Source organism: Arachis stenosperma, chromosome 10 (genome assembly GCF_014773155.1).
Source record: "Arachis stenosperma cultivar V10309 chromosome 10, arast.V10309.gnm1.PFL2, whole genome shotgun sequence".
NCBI classification, from domain to species: domain Eukaryota; kingdom Viridiplantae; phylum Streptophyta; class Magnoliopsida; order Fabales; family Fabaceae; genus Arachis; species Arachis stenosperma.
The window spans coordinates 109,443,205-109,458,337 of record NC_080386.1 but is presented as its reverse complement, the minus strand read 5'-3'; the positions used below and the strand labels follow the sequence as shown (position 1 = coordinate 109,458,337).

Sequence of the window (15,133 nt, the reverse complement as noted above, 5' to 3'; positions counted from 1 at the left end):
ATACAAATTTGAAATGTAATCTTGGTTGGTATGTATATAAGCAATTGGCATTTAGCCTGAGCACAAAGAAAACCGGGCCAAAGACATATAAAATACTTTTTTCCATCTAGCAACCCATCAAAAGCTAACAGGATTCAACTTTGCAGGACAAAATATAACGTCAACATTATTCTAACATAAAGTGTTGGGGTCCTTAACATCATAGATTCTAGTAAGCTTCTCTTAAGCTCATCCTTCATATTCCACACAGAACAAATTAAAAAATCCTAAACACCATAATTGTCCAACCAATAATTACCAGACAAAAAGCAATTAAATCTGAATTTTTCAGCTCACAAGCAGTAATAATGTTCTCATAAATGTCTAACTAATAATACTCGGATTTTAATTTAACTGATAATACCTGATTCATGGAGCTCAGAATGTCCTCAAGCTTCTCGCCCAATCCAAGACGAACACCAATTGTTCGGTTTTGTGAAAGATTAACAAAACATGTAAGCATGATGTCTCCAGTTCCTGATGGACCAGTTATTGTAGTAGGCTTTGCACCCATCTTCAGAAGACAATCGAAGGAAAGTGAAATTAGCGATCAGTCATTTGAAAGAAAAAACTAAAATGCTCTAATGGAAAATGCCTTAAGGGTTGTTTGGTTTCTATTTTGGGTTTCAATGTGTGCCATTTTCATAGTTGTAAAGAAAAAACTGAAAATAGTGAAAACAACAAAATATTGTTTTCTATTTTCCTTCACAAAAATTTAAAAACAGGCAACATTGAAGTTAAAAAAGAAGAAATGAAAACGGAAACTAAACAAGCCCCAAGGTTACTACACATTTTATGCCATTTGCAAACTAGAAGTTCTATAAAGAATTGCACCTACAGTTAGTAATCAATATGAACATGATTACTCCCTAAATCGAGATCAGTTACCTTTGTCGCAAGCCATCGTATCTCCGAACAACCTTGTGAAACAAGTGCAGCCATCGAATTGTTACCAAGATTCATACCTTCTATTATGCCAGCAGCTATTGCAAGAACATTCTTGAGAGCACCAGCTATTTCAACTCCTGTCAAACATCACTGAAGTTATCAGAGATTACAAGCTGAACATTTGCAACAAAATCTGTACATGTAGTTGTTTAACAGTTGATGAATTATTATTTTTTTCAAGTAAAAAAGAACAAAAGTGGCTATATTATGCATCATCAAACACGAATACTCAAGTCATAAATGAATGAAAAAGAAGTCAATTATGTATAAAACTAAATTTCATTTATAAAGATAGAGGACGCAACGTGACTGAGGGTTGCAGACGATGTTGACCGCGGCAAGTAGGATGGTTGAGAAGCAGATGACGGCTGGATCGAGAGGAGGAGGAAACAACGGCACTTGCGATGATTCTTCCTCTATTTGAGCGCCACGACGAGCGGCGAGACGACGGCAAGCAGGGAGACGATGGTAAGCAGGGAGACGACGGCGACACGATAGCGAGCAGCTCCAACCCTCAACCAGAGAAGTCATAAGTCAATGGGGATGACGTGTTGAGCTACATGAGGGACGGGTTCGGGATAGAGGGAAGGAAGAGGCCGCGGAGGCGCCGACAACAACGGACGATGCCGGTATAACCCTAATTTACAGACTTTAAAGATTTGCTTTTCTGATTCTGATTCTGAATAAGGAACGAAGGGGGGAGGGAGTTAGGGGAAGGGGGTTGACGCGTTATGCATTTGGTGTTGTTTTTAATCAAACTGGCGTCGTTTATAAGAACCGGTCGGATATCACAGTCTGGTCAAACTGGCCGGTTCAACGGTTATCAAATGGTTTTCAATCTGATGATTTTAAATACTGAACAGACTGTTTACATTGCCGGTTTGACCGGTTTTTTACCCTTTTTCGCAAAACGATATTTATTTGACAATTATTTCATCTAAAAAGCATATGCATGACTATTGGAAGAATATATAAAATTTCATTAATATAGTGCAAAAAAATAAATAAATACAAATACGAATCTGATTCTCTATGCAAAAATATTAAGTATACGGAGGTTGCTAATTATCACTATCTAACTTAGCCGTCGGTTCTGGATATACGTCGCCATCATCCGAACTTTTAGCTTCATCTTCAATAACGTTGTTGTCAATGTCCTTTCGCCAAGGACATGTTGTCTTCTTATGTCCTTCCATTTGACAAACACTACAACGTTGCCGCTTTTTCCTAGATGGTTGTCCTGAGCCTACACCACTTTAATGCACATACGGATTGCTACTTTTAGCTACACCTGACTAAGGTTGATTAGTGCCTTCGTCTGTAGCCTTGTAAGATGAGTACAATCCCATAATTAGGTCACGTGTCTCTTCAAATCTCCCTGGTACTTTAGCATCAATAGCAGCCAATTGTTTAGAAAATTCCATCAAGGCACTTTGACGACTAATAACAATAGTATCCCGGGTGAACCCACTTGGATCATTGAGTGCTGATTTAACCTTTTTGTCCATCTATCCAATACCAATGACCCGGGAATCTCACAAATGTGTCTGTCAACCAGAACTTTCCAATATGTTCACAGGAAATTCCAAATGACTCCATTCTTAAACAGGTACACATGAAGATCATTTCTTCTTGACAAAAATCAACGGTCCACATAAAATCGGGCCTCCCATGCTTACACATAATGTACTTTATGCAATCATCGTTATTCTCTATGTTTAGCACCCGCATTCATCTAGCTCTAGAGAGAAATGGCCGAAATAAAAGAAATATCTCATGAGTGTATAACTCAGTAGCATATCTCTTTAGCAACTCTATACAAGTCTGCATGACGGGCACCCCACGTGTAGATTCATAATCAGCATTAAATTCTTTAAAGCGCAAATGTGCAACACACCTTTGAAAATGCTCTGCGAAACTTGTCAAATCATACCGGAACCCCACATACCTTGCCACAACTGAGTGTAAACCTTCACATCTTGAGGTAGTTCTAAAGCCAACAAAGAATTTTCCTCTTATATATGCAGTAGCCCACATATGCTTCTCTTCGTACATGTTGATCACCCACGGCTTATCCTCAAGGCCAAATTCTTCAATAAGCTGAACCCACTTACGCTTAAACACGGGAATCTCGTAGTCTCCCAACATATTTTTTTTTTAATTTAGATGTAAATGATGGATTTCTAACATTGCTAGTTGCATTTCGAATAAGGTGCCAAGTGCATAATCTATGTCTGACTTCGAGAAATACATCTCTTACTGCATTCCTAATCGCCATGGCCCCATCAGTTATTATTGAGGTCGAGGTCTTGCCCTTCATTGCAAACATGAGCTGACGTAGGAGCCAAATATATGTATCAGTAGTTTTGTCCACAATTAAAGCAGCAGCAAAAATAATTGTTTGGTTGTGGTGGTTAACCCTGCTGAATATGACTAATGCACAACTATACTTGTTCTTCTTGTACGTAGCATCAAAAGCAATAACATCCCCGAAGAGTCGATAGTCTAGTTCGCTAATCCCATCAGACCAGAACAAGTTATGTAACATACCTCTTGAATCATGACATGCCTTGAAATATAATTGTGGATCCTTCAACCGTATATCCTCCAACTTCTTCAACACTCGTGCTGCATCACCAGGAATTTGACGCCTTTGCCAAGCAATCTCATTGTACATATCTCTGGGACCAGAGCCAACAAATTCATACCCGCCTGCTTGACTAGCTAGAAGACCAAATATCTGTGAAGTGCTAATTCCTGACTTTAGCATGTTCATCATTTGCATAATATCTGCCTCTGACATTTTTCTGTGGGCAGGCAACATAGCACTGAATTGTGTATCCAATAGATCATGGTTGTGTTCGTCAGAAAAATAAAAGATATGCCGTCTTCCAGTTTCTGGTACAAATTTAACATCCATTCGGGCTTCACATCCAGTTCTTGTTTCCAATCTAGGCGCCTTCTTCCTTTTTTCCATTGTGTAATATTTCTCCTCCCTGGAACCTTGCCTATGACATACAAAGTTTTGTTTGTAAATCTCGCCAATACTATTCTTGAAGGTCTTGCTCTTTCTTGCACTAAAGCCTTTCGACTTTGAGTACTTCAGATAAAAATCAAATGCAAGCTGCAAAGTAGAAAAGTGATATTTGCCAATTTTCTCTGCAAAATTTTCACTAAATTTCAAAGTTGTAATGTCTTGCACGGAGTCAACCGCATAAGCAGCTTCAAGGATATCTTCTGACTGATCAGATTCAGAAAAATATGCTCCCTCAGAAAATTCATCTCTAAAATCTTGTTCGAATTTATTATGTTCATCCATCATATCTTGGTCACTTACTAGATTTTCTTGTTAGTTAAAGTCATCGTCCTCCTGGTATTGCTCATTCATCTCAGTGTCCGTAAATATACCTGACATCTTAAAAATGTCAAATGAAAAAAAAATTCAGTATACTCCGTCTTATAACATTACATAAAATAGATAGATTCTAATATTGCTAGCAGGGACGGATCCAGAGATTTTAATATGGAGGCGCCAATTTTTATATAATTTTTTTAATCTATAAAAATAATTAACATATAGTTGTTGGAGTTAGTTTTTTAACAGATTTATTAAGATACATATAATTATAATTTTTTTCCACAATTTTATTTTTAATATGATAATTACATAAATAAAATATAACAATATCAATAGTACATTATAAATTTATAAAATACCAATAATTTATAACGAGTTTTGCTAAAAATTATTCCATATCTTATTAATTAAAATTCATTCTTTCAAAAGTTTAAAAAAATTTGAAAATAAATTATAAATTATTAATTATTTGAAAGACACAGTATCCTTATAGAATACAATATATACGATATCTTTATAAAATTTTTCTTTTACCAACGTAAATTTAGAAGAAGAATTAATATTTTTACAAGAAAATAATATCTACAGTACATAATGTGATTACCAAAACATAACTACTTAAGTTATTATTAATATAAAAATACGAATGTTAAATATATTAATATAAAAAAACAAATGATTTTTTAAAAAAATAAATATAGAAATTATTATATAAAAACTAATTTGAAAGGTAGAAAGACTTGAGGGTATGATATAATTAGTTAGGTAAAAAATATTAGTGAATTAAATAATTAAAACATAGATCTATTACATAGTAAAAAATAATACATATAAAACTATTAAATTACATAATATTTTTTATTTTTTAAACACAAATTTTATATATAAGTATAGTTTCTTAAAATTTTTAGGAGTCCAGGCCACTACTCGCCCCCTCTAGGTCCGTTCCTGATTGCTAGCTAATTAATAATAAAAAATAATAATATCTATTTACTTTTTAGTATTTTTCAATGTCTGTGAATTAATAAAAGATAAAAAAAATATTTTTCATTACACAATCAATTTCACGAATAATTGCAAAATTAGAGATTCTATTCACTGACCTCGATTTTGTAATCAAAACGATGGATTGTTTTTTTTGAACACTACAATGAAAAATTGATTGGATCTTTGCTGATTGCTGCAACGGTAATTAATGATGAACAAATAATGGATATTAAATAGACAGATAAAAAATAAAAAATTGGATATTGAGTAGATGGATGTTCGAAAGAAAAACAATGAAATTTTTTATAATCAAAGAGAAGGATACACGATTTCAATGGTGGGATTGAATAATTGGTGATGGATTATTCACCAATTTATAATGTTAATATTAAGGAAAAGATAAGATTAGAGTATCTAAATCAAAATAAAACCTTAAAAATTGAAGATAGAATTTTAAAGATAAGATAGATGAATAACAAGATAATTTCTAAAAATGATAACAAGATTGAAATAAGCGTAGTACACACTTTAATCGATTGGGTTGCACAACCAATCGATTGAATTTAGCAAATCCATATTGTTTTGGTGAATTCAATCGATTGAGTAACAAAAGCAATCGATTGAATTGTGATACCTCAGGTTGTTTTGAAGCATTCAATCGATTGGAAAGTATAAACAATCGATTGAATTATAAAAAATCTACGTTTAATTCATCGTTCAATCGATTGGGTAATATGACCAATCGATTGATTTATGCAAAAACCATGCTGCCTTGCAATTTTCAATCGATTGTTTTGTGATAAACTGTAATCCAATCGATTGGTTTTCAAGGAAACACGATTTTATGGTTCATCATGAACGTCACGGATCAAATATAAACTTTTAATCAATCAGAATGGCCAAAAGGTTTATTAGGATCAATGGAAGATCTAATTCGTTATTGTTTTTGTTCTTGATTGTTAATAAACATGATAGATTTATGATAAAATAATTATTTATAAAATAAAAAATAGTTTTTATGATTAAATAAAATTTATGGGATTAATTTGTAATTAAAATTAAAAAAGGATTAAAAAAACTTAAAAAACATGTTTTGTTCTGGGACCATTTAATGGTCCAAACGTTCTGGGACCATCGAATCCTTAGCCCGGCTACCTTTCTCTAACTATTAACTATTAGGGACCTGCTACACATACAAGTAAAAAAGACTTACAAGCCTTACAATTTAACTCATCCCAATAACTTGTCCACGCGCACTCACACCCTTTGAATGGAGCGTCAACCCACGCGCGTCACTCAAACGGTTACTCTTTGGAATAAGCGCTCGTCATGGCTAACTCTTCCTCTTCTCCTTCAAATAAAACACAAACCACAAAGTTTTGAGCAACATTCCAAACTGAAAAGACATTATTCAAGGTCGAACTCGTCGCGAAGATAGAACTCTCCATCAACAATCTCCAGAAAAAATGAAGAAATATTATTCAAGGTACGTTACTATTTTACTCATCTTGTACATTTTCACATTTCTGTTTCTGATTTCGAAATCGAAGAACTAAGTTTTACTGTTCTTTTATGTTCTTCTAGGTTTTACTGATCTTCTTGTTCTAAATCTCATATCAGTGTTTTTACTGTTCTTCTTATTCTAGGTTTTACTCTTTTTGTAAGTTCCTCTAGGTTTTATTGTTCTTCAAAGTAGTTCTAGGTTTTACTGTTCTTCTTGTTCTAGTTCTTCTCGTAACTGATTTTTCGCTGTATATTGCTTAATTTGTTGGGTGTATATGGAGTAATTTGTATGGGTGTATATGGTTAATTGTTGGGTGTATATGGCGTAATGTGTTGGGTGTATATGGCGTAATTTCTTGGGTGTATATTCCTGAACCCATATCATGTAATATAATCAACTGTTGTAACTGTCCTAATATTGCTTGTCCTTGGGTGTATATTGCTTGACATTGTAATATTACTTGAGCTTGTATATTTATCCATGTTTTGGTGAATTCAACATAATTTTGAACTGATCTAATTAAATACTTATGAAATTGGTTTGGGTGTATGTGCCTGATCTAAGTTTTTATCGTTCATCTTGTTCTAGCTTTTACAGTTCTTCTTGTTCTAGTTCTTTTCCTAATTAATTTTTGTCTGTATATTGCGTAATTTATTAGGTGTATATGGCGTAATGTGTTGGGTGTATATGGTTGATTGTTGGGTGTATATGGCGTAATTTGTTGGGTGTATATTTCTGAACTCATATAATTTAATATAGTCAACTGTTGCAAATGTTCTAATACTGCTTGTCCTTGGCTGTATATTACTTGACATTGTAATATTGCTTGAGCTTCTATATTTATCGATGTTTGAGTCAATTGAACATCATTTTGAACTGATCTTATCAAATACTTATGAAATCGGTTTGTGTGTATCTGGTTGATCTATGAGTGTATCTGACTGATATCTATGGGTGTATTTTTCATTGCAGTAAAAATGGAAGGCAAAAAACAAGGTGTAAAAAATGTAAGAACAAATATATGTCTTCTATTCCATGAAATGAATCAAGACAAAGCTGAAGCCATTAGCGAAAGTCATGCAATAAGACTGTCCAGACCATCCTCATTGTTATTGAGTCCATTTTATCAGATAGATTCTAATGATATTGACACTGATTAATGTAACTGTTATATACTCTTGTAAGAAATTGAACACATGCTGTAAATATATTTGATCCAATTATAAGTAAATTTTTTTTCCATAATTAAACTCTCTCTGGTGTATTGAAAATGTCTGATTTACAGGTACTATAATATGAAGGAAAACATCAAACCAAATATACACCCAAAACCTGACATTTTACACCCAAAGAATGTTGATTATACACCCAAACATATATTCCCCCTGATGATTTATCCCTAAAAACCCTAAACCATAAACCCTAAACATTAAACCTTAAAAACCTAAAACCTAAACCCTAAACCCTAAACCCTAAACACTAAACCCTAAACACTAAAAACCTAAACCCTAAACCCTAAACACTAAACCCTAACCCTAAAAACATAAACCCTAAACCCTAAAACCTAAACCATAAACCCTAAACCCTAAACCCTAAACATTAAACCCTAAACACTAAATCCTAAACCCTAAAAACCTAAACCCTAAACCATAAACCCTAAACACTAAACATTAAAAACCTAAACCCTAAACTCTAAACCTTAAACCTTAAACCCTAAACCATAAAAACCTAAATCCTAAACCCTAAACACTAAACCATAAACCCTAAACCCTAAAAACCTAAATCTTAAACCCTAAACCCTAAACCCTAAATCACCCAACCTATTATACACCTAAATCATTGATTTTTAGACCCATAAAATCTCATTTTACACCCAAGAAAAGTTAAATATACACCAGACTCTATCCCCTAATGCTTTATCCCTAAACCATAAGCCCCTAAATCCTTAAACCCTAAACCCTAAACCCTATACCAAAATAAAAAAAACAAACAATAATTTATAACATAAACAGCAGATTCTGAAATATATATATATATGTAAAATGTCAAACACAAGAAAATTCAGAAATACACTCAAGAAAACTATGGTTTACACCCATATTCTGTAACTATACACCCAAAAAACTATCCACTGCTGCTGGTTCCCTGAACTGATAATTCATAACACGTCCTTGATATTGGCTGAAATTTGGATGCACCACTGATACAACATGAAAGAGGTTTAACTGGATATAATAAACATGCAGCCTTAGCATAGTCCTTGTAAAATTTTGCAACATCTTCAAGGTTTTTAAAAGTCATTCCTACCTTGGGAACAAGTTGCTCATCAACAACAGAGAGAGACTGCAAAATACAACATGTTAAAAACAAGAAAATACTATAGAATTTCTGCACCTCATAAAAAAAATAACAATCAAAGTAACATACACCTAGGACTCCTGATATACACCCGAACAACAACAAGTCAATTAAAAATAACAAGAAAAATCATAAACTGTAAATACACCCAACCTCCATAAAAATACACCCAAAAGGTTCTGATCTACACCCGAGCGTCTGCTATAAATTGTAGATAATTAATCAAAATTAATACATTAGATTCAATCTACAGATTATGTTCACGCATTAATTTCACAGTCTAGCTTCACGAATTATTCAGCTAGACAATCAAAATTAACTGAAACTAAATCAAACCTCAGGAACTTCATTCGATTCAAATTCAAAATCTACTTCGCTGTGATTGAGCTGACAATCTGAGATTGAATCCACTTTACCATGATTGCGCTAACAATCTGAGGTTGAATCATCCATTATCTTCAAAAGGACTTCAAAATTTGATTTCAGAAACCAGAAAATCAAAATAAAATGAAGCTAGCGTTACAGTTTGCAAAACTCAGGCGAATAACGAAGACCAAAGAAGTGATAAACGCAGAAGAAAGAAGGATCCAAAAGACCAGGGAAGAACACGAGAAGGAGAACGAAGAAACTTGGCAAGAGATTCGAAGAAGGTAAGAAAATCTTTTGAAGATTGGAAGAGAGATATTCGCGCATTAATTGATTTTGATTGAAACTAAAGTCTGTTATATAGCGCGTGACTTGTACGTATGAATTGGAGCGCGTTTAGGGTTTTAGTAAGTTCCGCACTTGTAAGACTTGTAAATGCTAGTTGCTTGTATGCTAAGATTAATTTTAACTACTAACACTATTGCTTCTTTCACTGACCATTATTATATACTTTTAAATTTTTTATCTACTCTCTTGAGTATTAATTTTTAAATTTAAATTATATATTCAAATTTCATTTATTGTATGAGAGGACATACAAAATTATATATATTTTAAATTATATATATTAATATTCAAAAAGGTACATACAAAATTTAAAAGTATATAATAATGGATGGATGAAAGTAGTGAAAGAAGCAATGGTATTAATAGTGGGAAGTTAGAAAAGAGATAAGTGTATTAATAATGGACAATTTAACTGTGCTATTTATGTGCATTCACTTATTTCAACTGTTGGGAGAATTAAACGTGTTAATAGTGTTCTATTTTTAAAATCGTTCATCTTTTTTATTATATAAAACCGTTCATCTTCGCTATTATTTGAAATGTTCTATTTTTAAGAATTTGGTCTAATTTAAATTATTAATATTTTTTATTATTTTTTAAAAAATATATTTTTATGTTTATAAATATATATATCTCGTTTACAATACATATCTTATTTGCAGTATAAATGAAATACATTAAAAATAATCTCGTTTATAGTATAAATAAAATAAGAATAAATGACATATTTTTATAATAAATTTTAAAATTATTTATTTTAATAAATAAAATATTTATTTAAGTTATTAAAATAAAAATCCCAAAAACATAGACACAAGAATATACAAATATATAATTACGGACGGAGGAAGTAACAATGGGAATGAGAAAGAAGGCGGGGAAAAAAGAGAGAAGGAGAAAGGGGTGAGGAGATTATGTTTAGGTCAAAGATATGGCTGGAATTTTAAAACATAATATGGGATAAAAGTAATAAAATTCGTGTCTCATTAAATGTGTCTCAATGTCGTAACTTTAAAAAGATATACTAAAAATATATATTTTATATATTTTTATATACTTTCATATTTAATAAATGAGCAATGCTAGGGGCCAGCAATATTTGTAATTGGTAGCCATTAACTAGCCATCAATAATGATTTGATGGTATGAGATTGGTGTGAGATTTCATCCAATGGCTCACATTTATCTACTGGTTACATGCTGGCCAAAATGCAATAAAATTGCTGGCCCCTAGACTTTTCCTTAATAAAATTCAGTGTTTTAATAATCAAACTGACATATATTACTGAATTCAGATCTTGATCGATAGCAATGATTAGGTTAGTGTTTCACTTCATCATTTTATTGGGCAATTTGCCACTTAAACAGAAAGTGAGAAAAAAAACGCACCTAATGAGCGATGTAACAACAGCTGGGGACAGGGTGCTCTACGGTAATGACATTACAATGTTTGGGTATAATTTGTTTCCTTATTATATTCATATTATTATACGATGATAGTGATGATCAATGAAGGTGCATGCGCATGATGTGCATCATAGCTTCTTGTTGTTCTTGTGGTCCTTAGTTGATGCAGGCGAATGAAGCCAAAACACATAAACTTAATTGATGTGGGACCAATATGTATGAAAGTACAAATACAAATATACAATTGCACGAGTCTCCATCTATACAGCCATAGCCACATGGTTGAGTACTGGACTTTCTTTATCAAAGTCAAAAGTTGTGTGTGTAAACCACCATCTCCCATCAATTCTCTTCCTACAAACAAAACTATACTATGTTACTTCTTGTTACCCTTTCCACTACTCAACTTTAGAATTACTCATTTATAGTATTTTTCATTAAATAATATGAAAGGAATAAAGTGAGTGTGTGTGTTATCCATTTAAAGGTGTTTGAGAATCAACTAAGTTTACATTTCTTAACCTATTCCAACAATGGATACACAACAACAACAACAACAACCTCATCATCATCGGTGTGATAAAATTGCAAGCAACAAACCATGGCAGAGTTCACAAGAAGATCAAAAGGAGCATCAGCAAGAGCAAGTAGATACTACTTTGTTGGATCTGAATCTGAATGTCCATGATGATGATGAGTGCAGCACAGAGTTGAGCCTCATCACGTGTTTGGACATGGATAATTCCTCAAAAACTACTTCAATTGAAGACAACAACAACAACACATGTTGTGCAGGTTCTGATCAAAGAGTGTTCTCTTGCAACTACTGCCAGAGGAAATTCTACAGTTCACAAGCTCTTGGAGGACACCAAAATGCTCACAAGAGAGAGAGATCAATTGCAAAGAGAGGTCAGAATAGGTTATTAGGATCCTCACCATTTATGATCCCTTTTCTTCATCATCATCATAGATATGCTAGTATTTCATCTTTACCTCTCTATGGTGCTTGTGCAAACAAACCACTTGGAATTCAAGCTCACTCCTTGATTCACAAACCTTCTTTTGTTCATCATCATCATCATATATCAAATGGGTTTGGAAGACCACCTCCCCTCATCGGAAATAGTAGTGTTGGTAGATTCCAGGTGGCCAAGAACATGCTCAATTCTGCAGCAGATAATGAAGAAATCACAGCTTATCTTGTTCATTTGAAGACTAATCAAGATGACAATATAATGATCAAGAATAATAAGCACCTTGATTTATCTCTTAAGCTCTAGCTAGATAGGCATATGTATATGTATATATATGGCCCTTATTGTGTTTATAGTTGTTATTACTTTTTCTCCAATTATAAGTAGGCTTAATCAACATTTTTCCAGATTTTGTTTTTGTAATAATTGATAATATATATAGATTGTGTAAGTAGTCTATCAGTTTAAGGATACCCAGGTTCTTTATCTTATCTGTTGATCAAACTTTCATATGCTTGATATAAAATTCATGTTTTAAAAGTTAGATATTAACGATCTTCATTTGAATAAGGTTACCTTTCTAACATAAAATTCGTTACATAATTAAGTAGCAGACAAAGATCTGCCTTCTTAAAACGTGAAACTAAATCTACTAAACAAACGAAAGTATTTTTTTTATTGGAAGAATTCAGATTAATGTTCTTGAAAACTAACTTGACTAAGTGGCAGAGATTTAAATTTTATTTTGTATACGTAGTAATTTATCGATAAACAACAAATTCTTTTATTTATTTAGATTTATAATAATTGTTGATCTGTTAGCCTTCGAAAGGTATCATAAGTAAAATATATATATATATTTCGAGAGGATGTTTACATAGTTTAGATAGAATCAGAATTGGTAAAGAGCAATAGAAAAAGCAATTACATGAATAAATGCATAAAGTCATGAAGATATATGTAAATCAAATTAGTGGACTTGGAATTGGATAACATTATAAAAAGTATATTATCTATACAAAACACATACACACACAAAACACTAAGACATTAGATTAGACTTGCAATGCACTTATAGGTTCTGTTTGGTTTTTGCATAGGAAGGCATGTTTGTCCTATTTGCTGGTGCATGTACTCTGTCACTATCATCAAGTGGTCACAAATCTTTGGAAAGATTCGTGTGTGTTCATATTTATTGCTATAATAATAATAGTAAACCTACACAACAATAGTACAACCATTTGCATTAAAGGACAAACAATTCAACTTAAATCATTATTCTATAAAATTGACGTGGCTGTTACTCACCATCCATCAACAGTTACTGATCCATTTCTCACGTACTACGCAAAACAAAACCAATTCAAACCTAAAACCAACTAAATACTACATGTAATAGATGTAATTGTAATGTATGTTCACATGCTTCATTCCTATAATTTTTCACTTTTTCTTTTTTATTGTTTAATATTATTTTTAATCATGGACCCCGCCGAATCTCTAAGAACATATTTCGTGATTTATTTGTTGCTTTATTAGGACACGAAAATCTATCTTCCTCTGATCTTGTAGTCTCTTTCGTAAGCTAACATATATAATAATTAGAGAATAGAATAGCATAATTAGACTAGAGTAGGCTTAATCAAGTTATATATGTATAGGAAACTATATTATTGACAAATATTAAGAGATTCTATGGAAAGATATTAAATAAAAAAATAATTCTACTGTCTTTTTCTCCTTTGAGAGATAGTAAAATGACATTATTTTTTCTTCTATTTATAAATTGTATATTCTGTTTTCTTAAAATTTTTTAAAAAATTTCTTCTTTAATCCATTTAAAACTTTTTGTATTAACTACTGTTAACTTTATTTATTTTTCAAAAAAAAAATAAATAATTTTTTACAAAAATATCCTTTAACAAAAATTTTATTTTTTAGTCATTAAATTTTACTTACCAAAATACTCTTTAATAAATTATTTTTTTATTGATTAAATTGTTATTTTATCAAAATAATTTTAAAAAAATTTAATAATTAAATTATTTTGTTTTAAGATACCCTTCAATATTTTTTTTAATTATTAAATTGTGATTTTATCAATATATATTTTACTATTAATTTTTCGATAACAATATATTTTATTTTAACATTAAATAAAAAAATCTTGGTAAAATTATATTTCGATATCAATATATATTAATTGTTATACATATTAATAGTGGCAAAAATTTTTTATTTAATGTTAAAATAATATATATTGATATCAAAAATTAATAGTAAAATAAAAGTAATTGTTAATGAAAAATATTGGTAAAATCATAATTTAATAATTAAAAAATTGTTGAAGGGTATCTTCGAAAAAAATAATTTAATTATTAAATTTTTTAAAAATATTTTGGTAAAGGTACAATTTAATCAATAAAAAAATAATTTATTAAAGAATATTTTGGTAAGAAAAATTTAATGACAAAAAAATAAAATTTTTGCTAAAGGTATTTTTGTAAAAAATAATTTATTTTTTCTTGAAAAATGGATAAAGTTAACATTAGTTAATACAAAAAATTTTAAATGGATCAAAAGAGGTTTTTTAAAAAATTAAAAGGGAGGAGAATATATATTTTACAAATAGAGGGGAGGAAAGTATCATTTTAACATCTCTCAGGAAAGGAAAATGAAATTTTCTCTAAAAAAAATTAAAATAACAGATTAAGGATAAGTAAATTTTAAAAAAATATATTTTTATTATTGTCAAATAAGTAATACAAAAACTAAAATTGTAAGATAATGGTGAAGAACCACTACATACAAGAATTCCAGTAGATAGCAGCGAAAATTTTTCGA

The 15,133-nt window shown here is 31.2% G+C and overlaps 2 protein-coding genes across 2 annotated transcripts; one reads left to right on the top strand and one right to left on the bottom strand.

Annotated features, from left to right (window-relative positions):
• Positions 1-2,048: 2,048 nt before the first annotated feature.
• On the bottom strand, positions 2,049-4,306 carry LOC130957452 (protein FAR1-RELATED SEQUENCE 5-like). The gene is made up of 4 exons (XM_057884309.1): positions 3,176-4,306; positions 2,808-3,087; positions 2,484-2,534; positions 2,049-2,233 (listed from the first exon to the last, which is right to left on the bottom strand). The coding sequence occupies exons 1-4, from the start codon at positions 4,304-4,306 to the stop codon at positions 2,049-2,051; spliced, it is 1,647 nt and encodes a 548-aa protein (XP_057740292.1).
• A 7,379-nt stretch (positions 4,307-11,685) lies between these two features.
• On the top strand, positions 11,686-12,762 carry LOC130956028 (zinc finger protein 1-like). The gene has a single exon (XM_057883050.1). The coding sequence runs from the start codon at positions 11,849-11,851 to the stop codon at positions 12,593-12,595; it is 747 nt and encodes a 248-aa protein (XP_057739033.1). The 5' UTR covers positions 11,686-11,848; the 3' UTR covers positions 12,596-12,762.
• Positions 12,763-15,133: the final 2,371 nt, after the last annotated feature.

Bases quoted from the DNA above. Each gene is read 5' to 3' on its own strand.
- LOC130956028 (XM_057883050.1), top strand. From the start codon at position 11,849: ATGGATACACAACAACAACAACAACAACCTCATCATCATCGGTGTGAT.
- LOC130957452 (XM_057884309.1), bottom strand. From the start codon at position 4,306: ATGGATGAACATAATAAATTCGAACAAGATTTTAGAGATGAATTTTCT. The intron at 2,535-2,807 runs GTATAGAGTTGC...TCTGGTTGACAG, and splicing joins GGTGCCCGTCATGCAGACTT to ACACATTTGTGAGATTCCCG. The intron at 2,234-2,483 runs GTTAAATCAGCA...AAAGTGGTGTAG, and splicing joins TTGGATAGATGGACAAAAAG to GCTCAGGACAACCATCTAGG.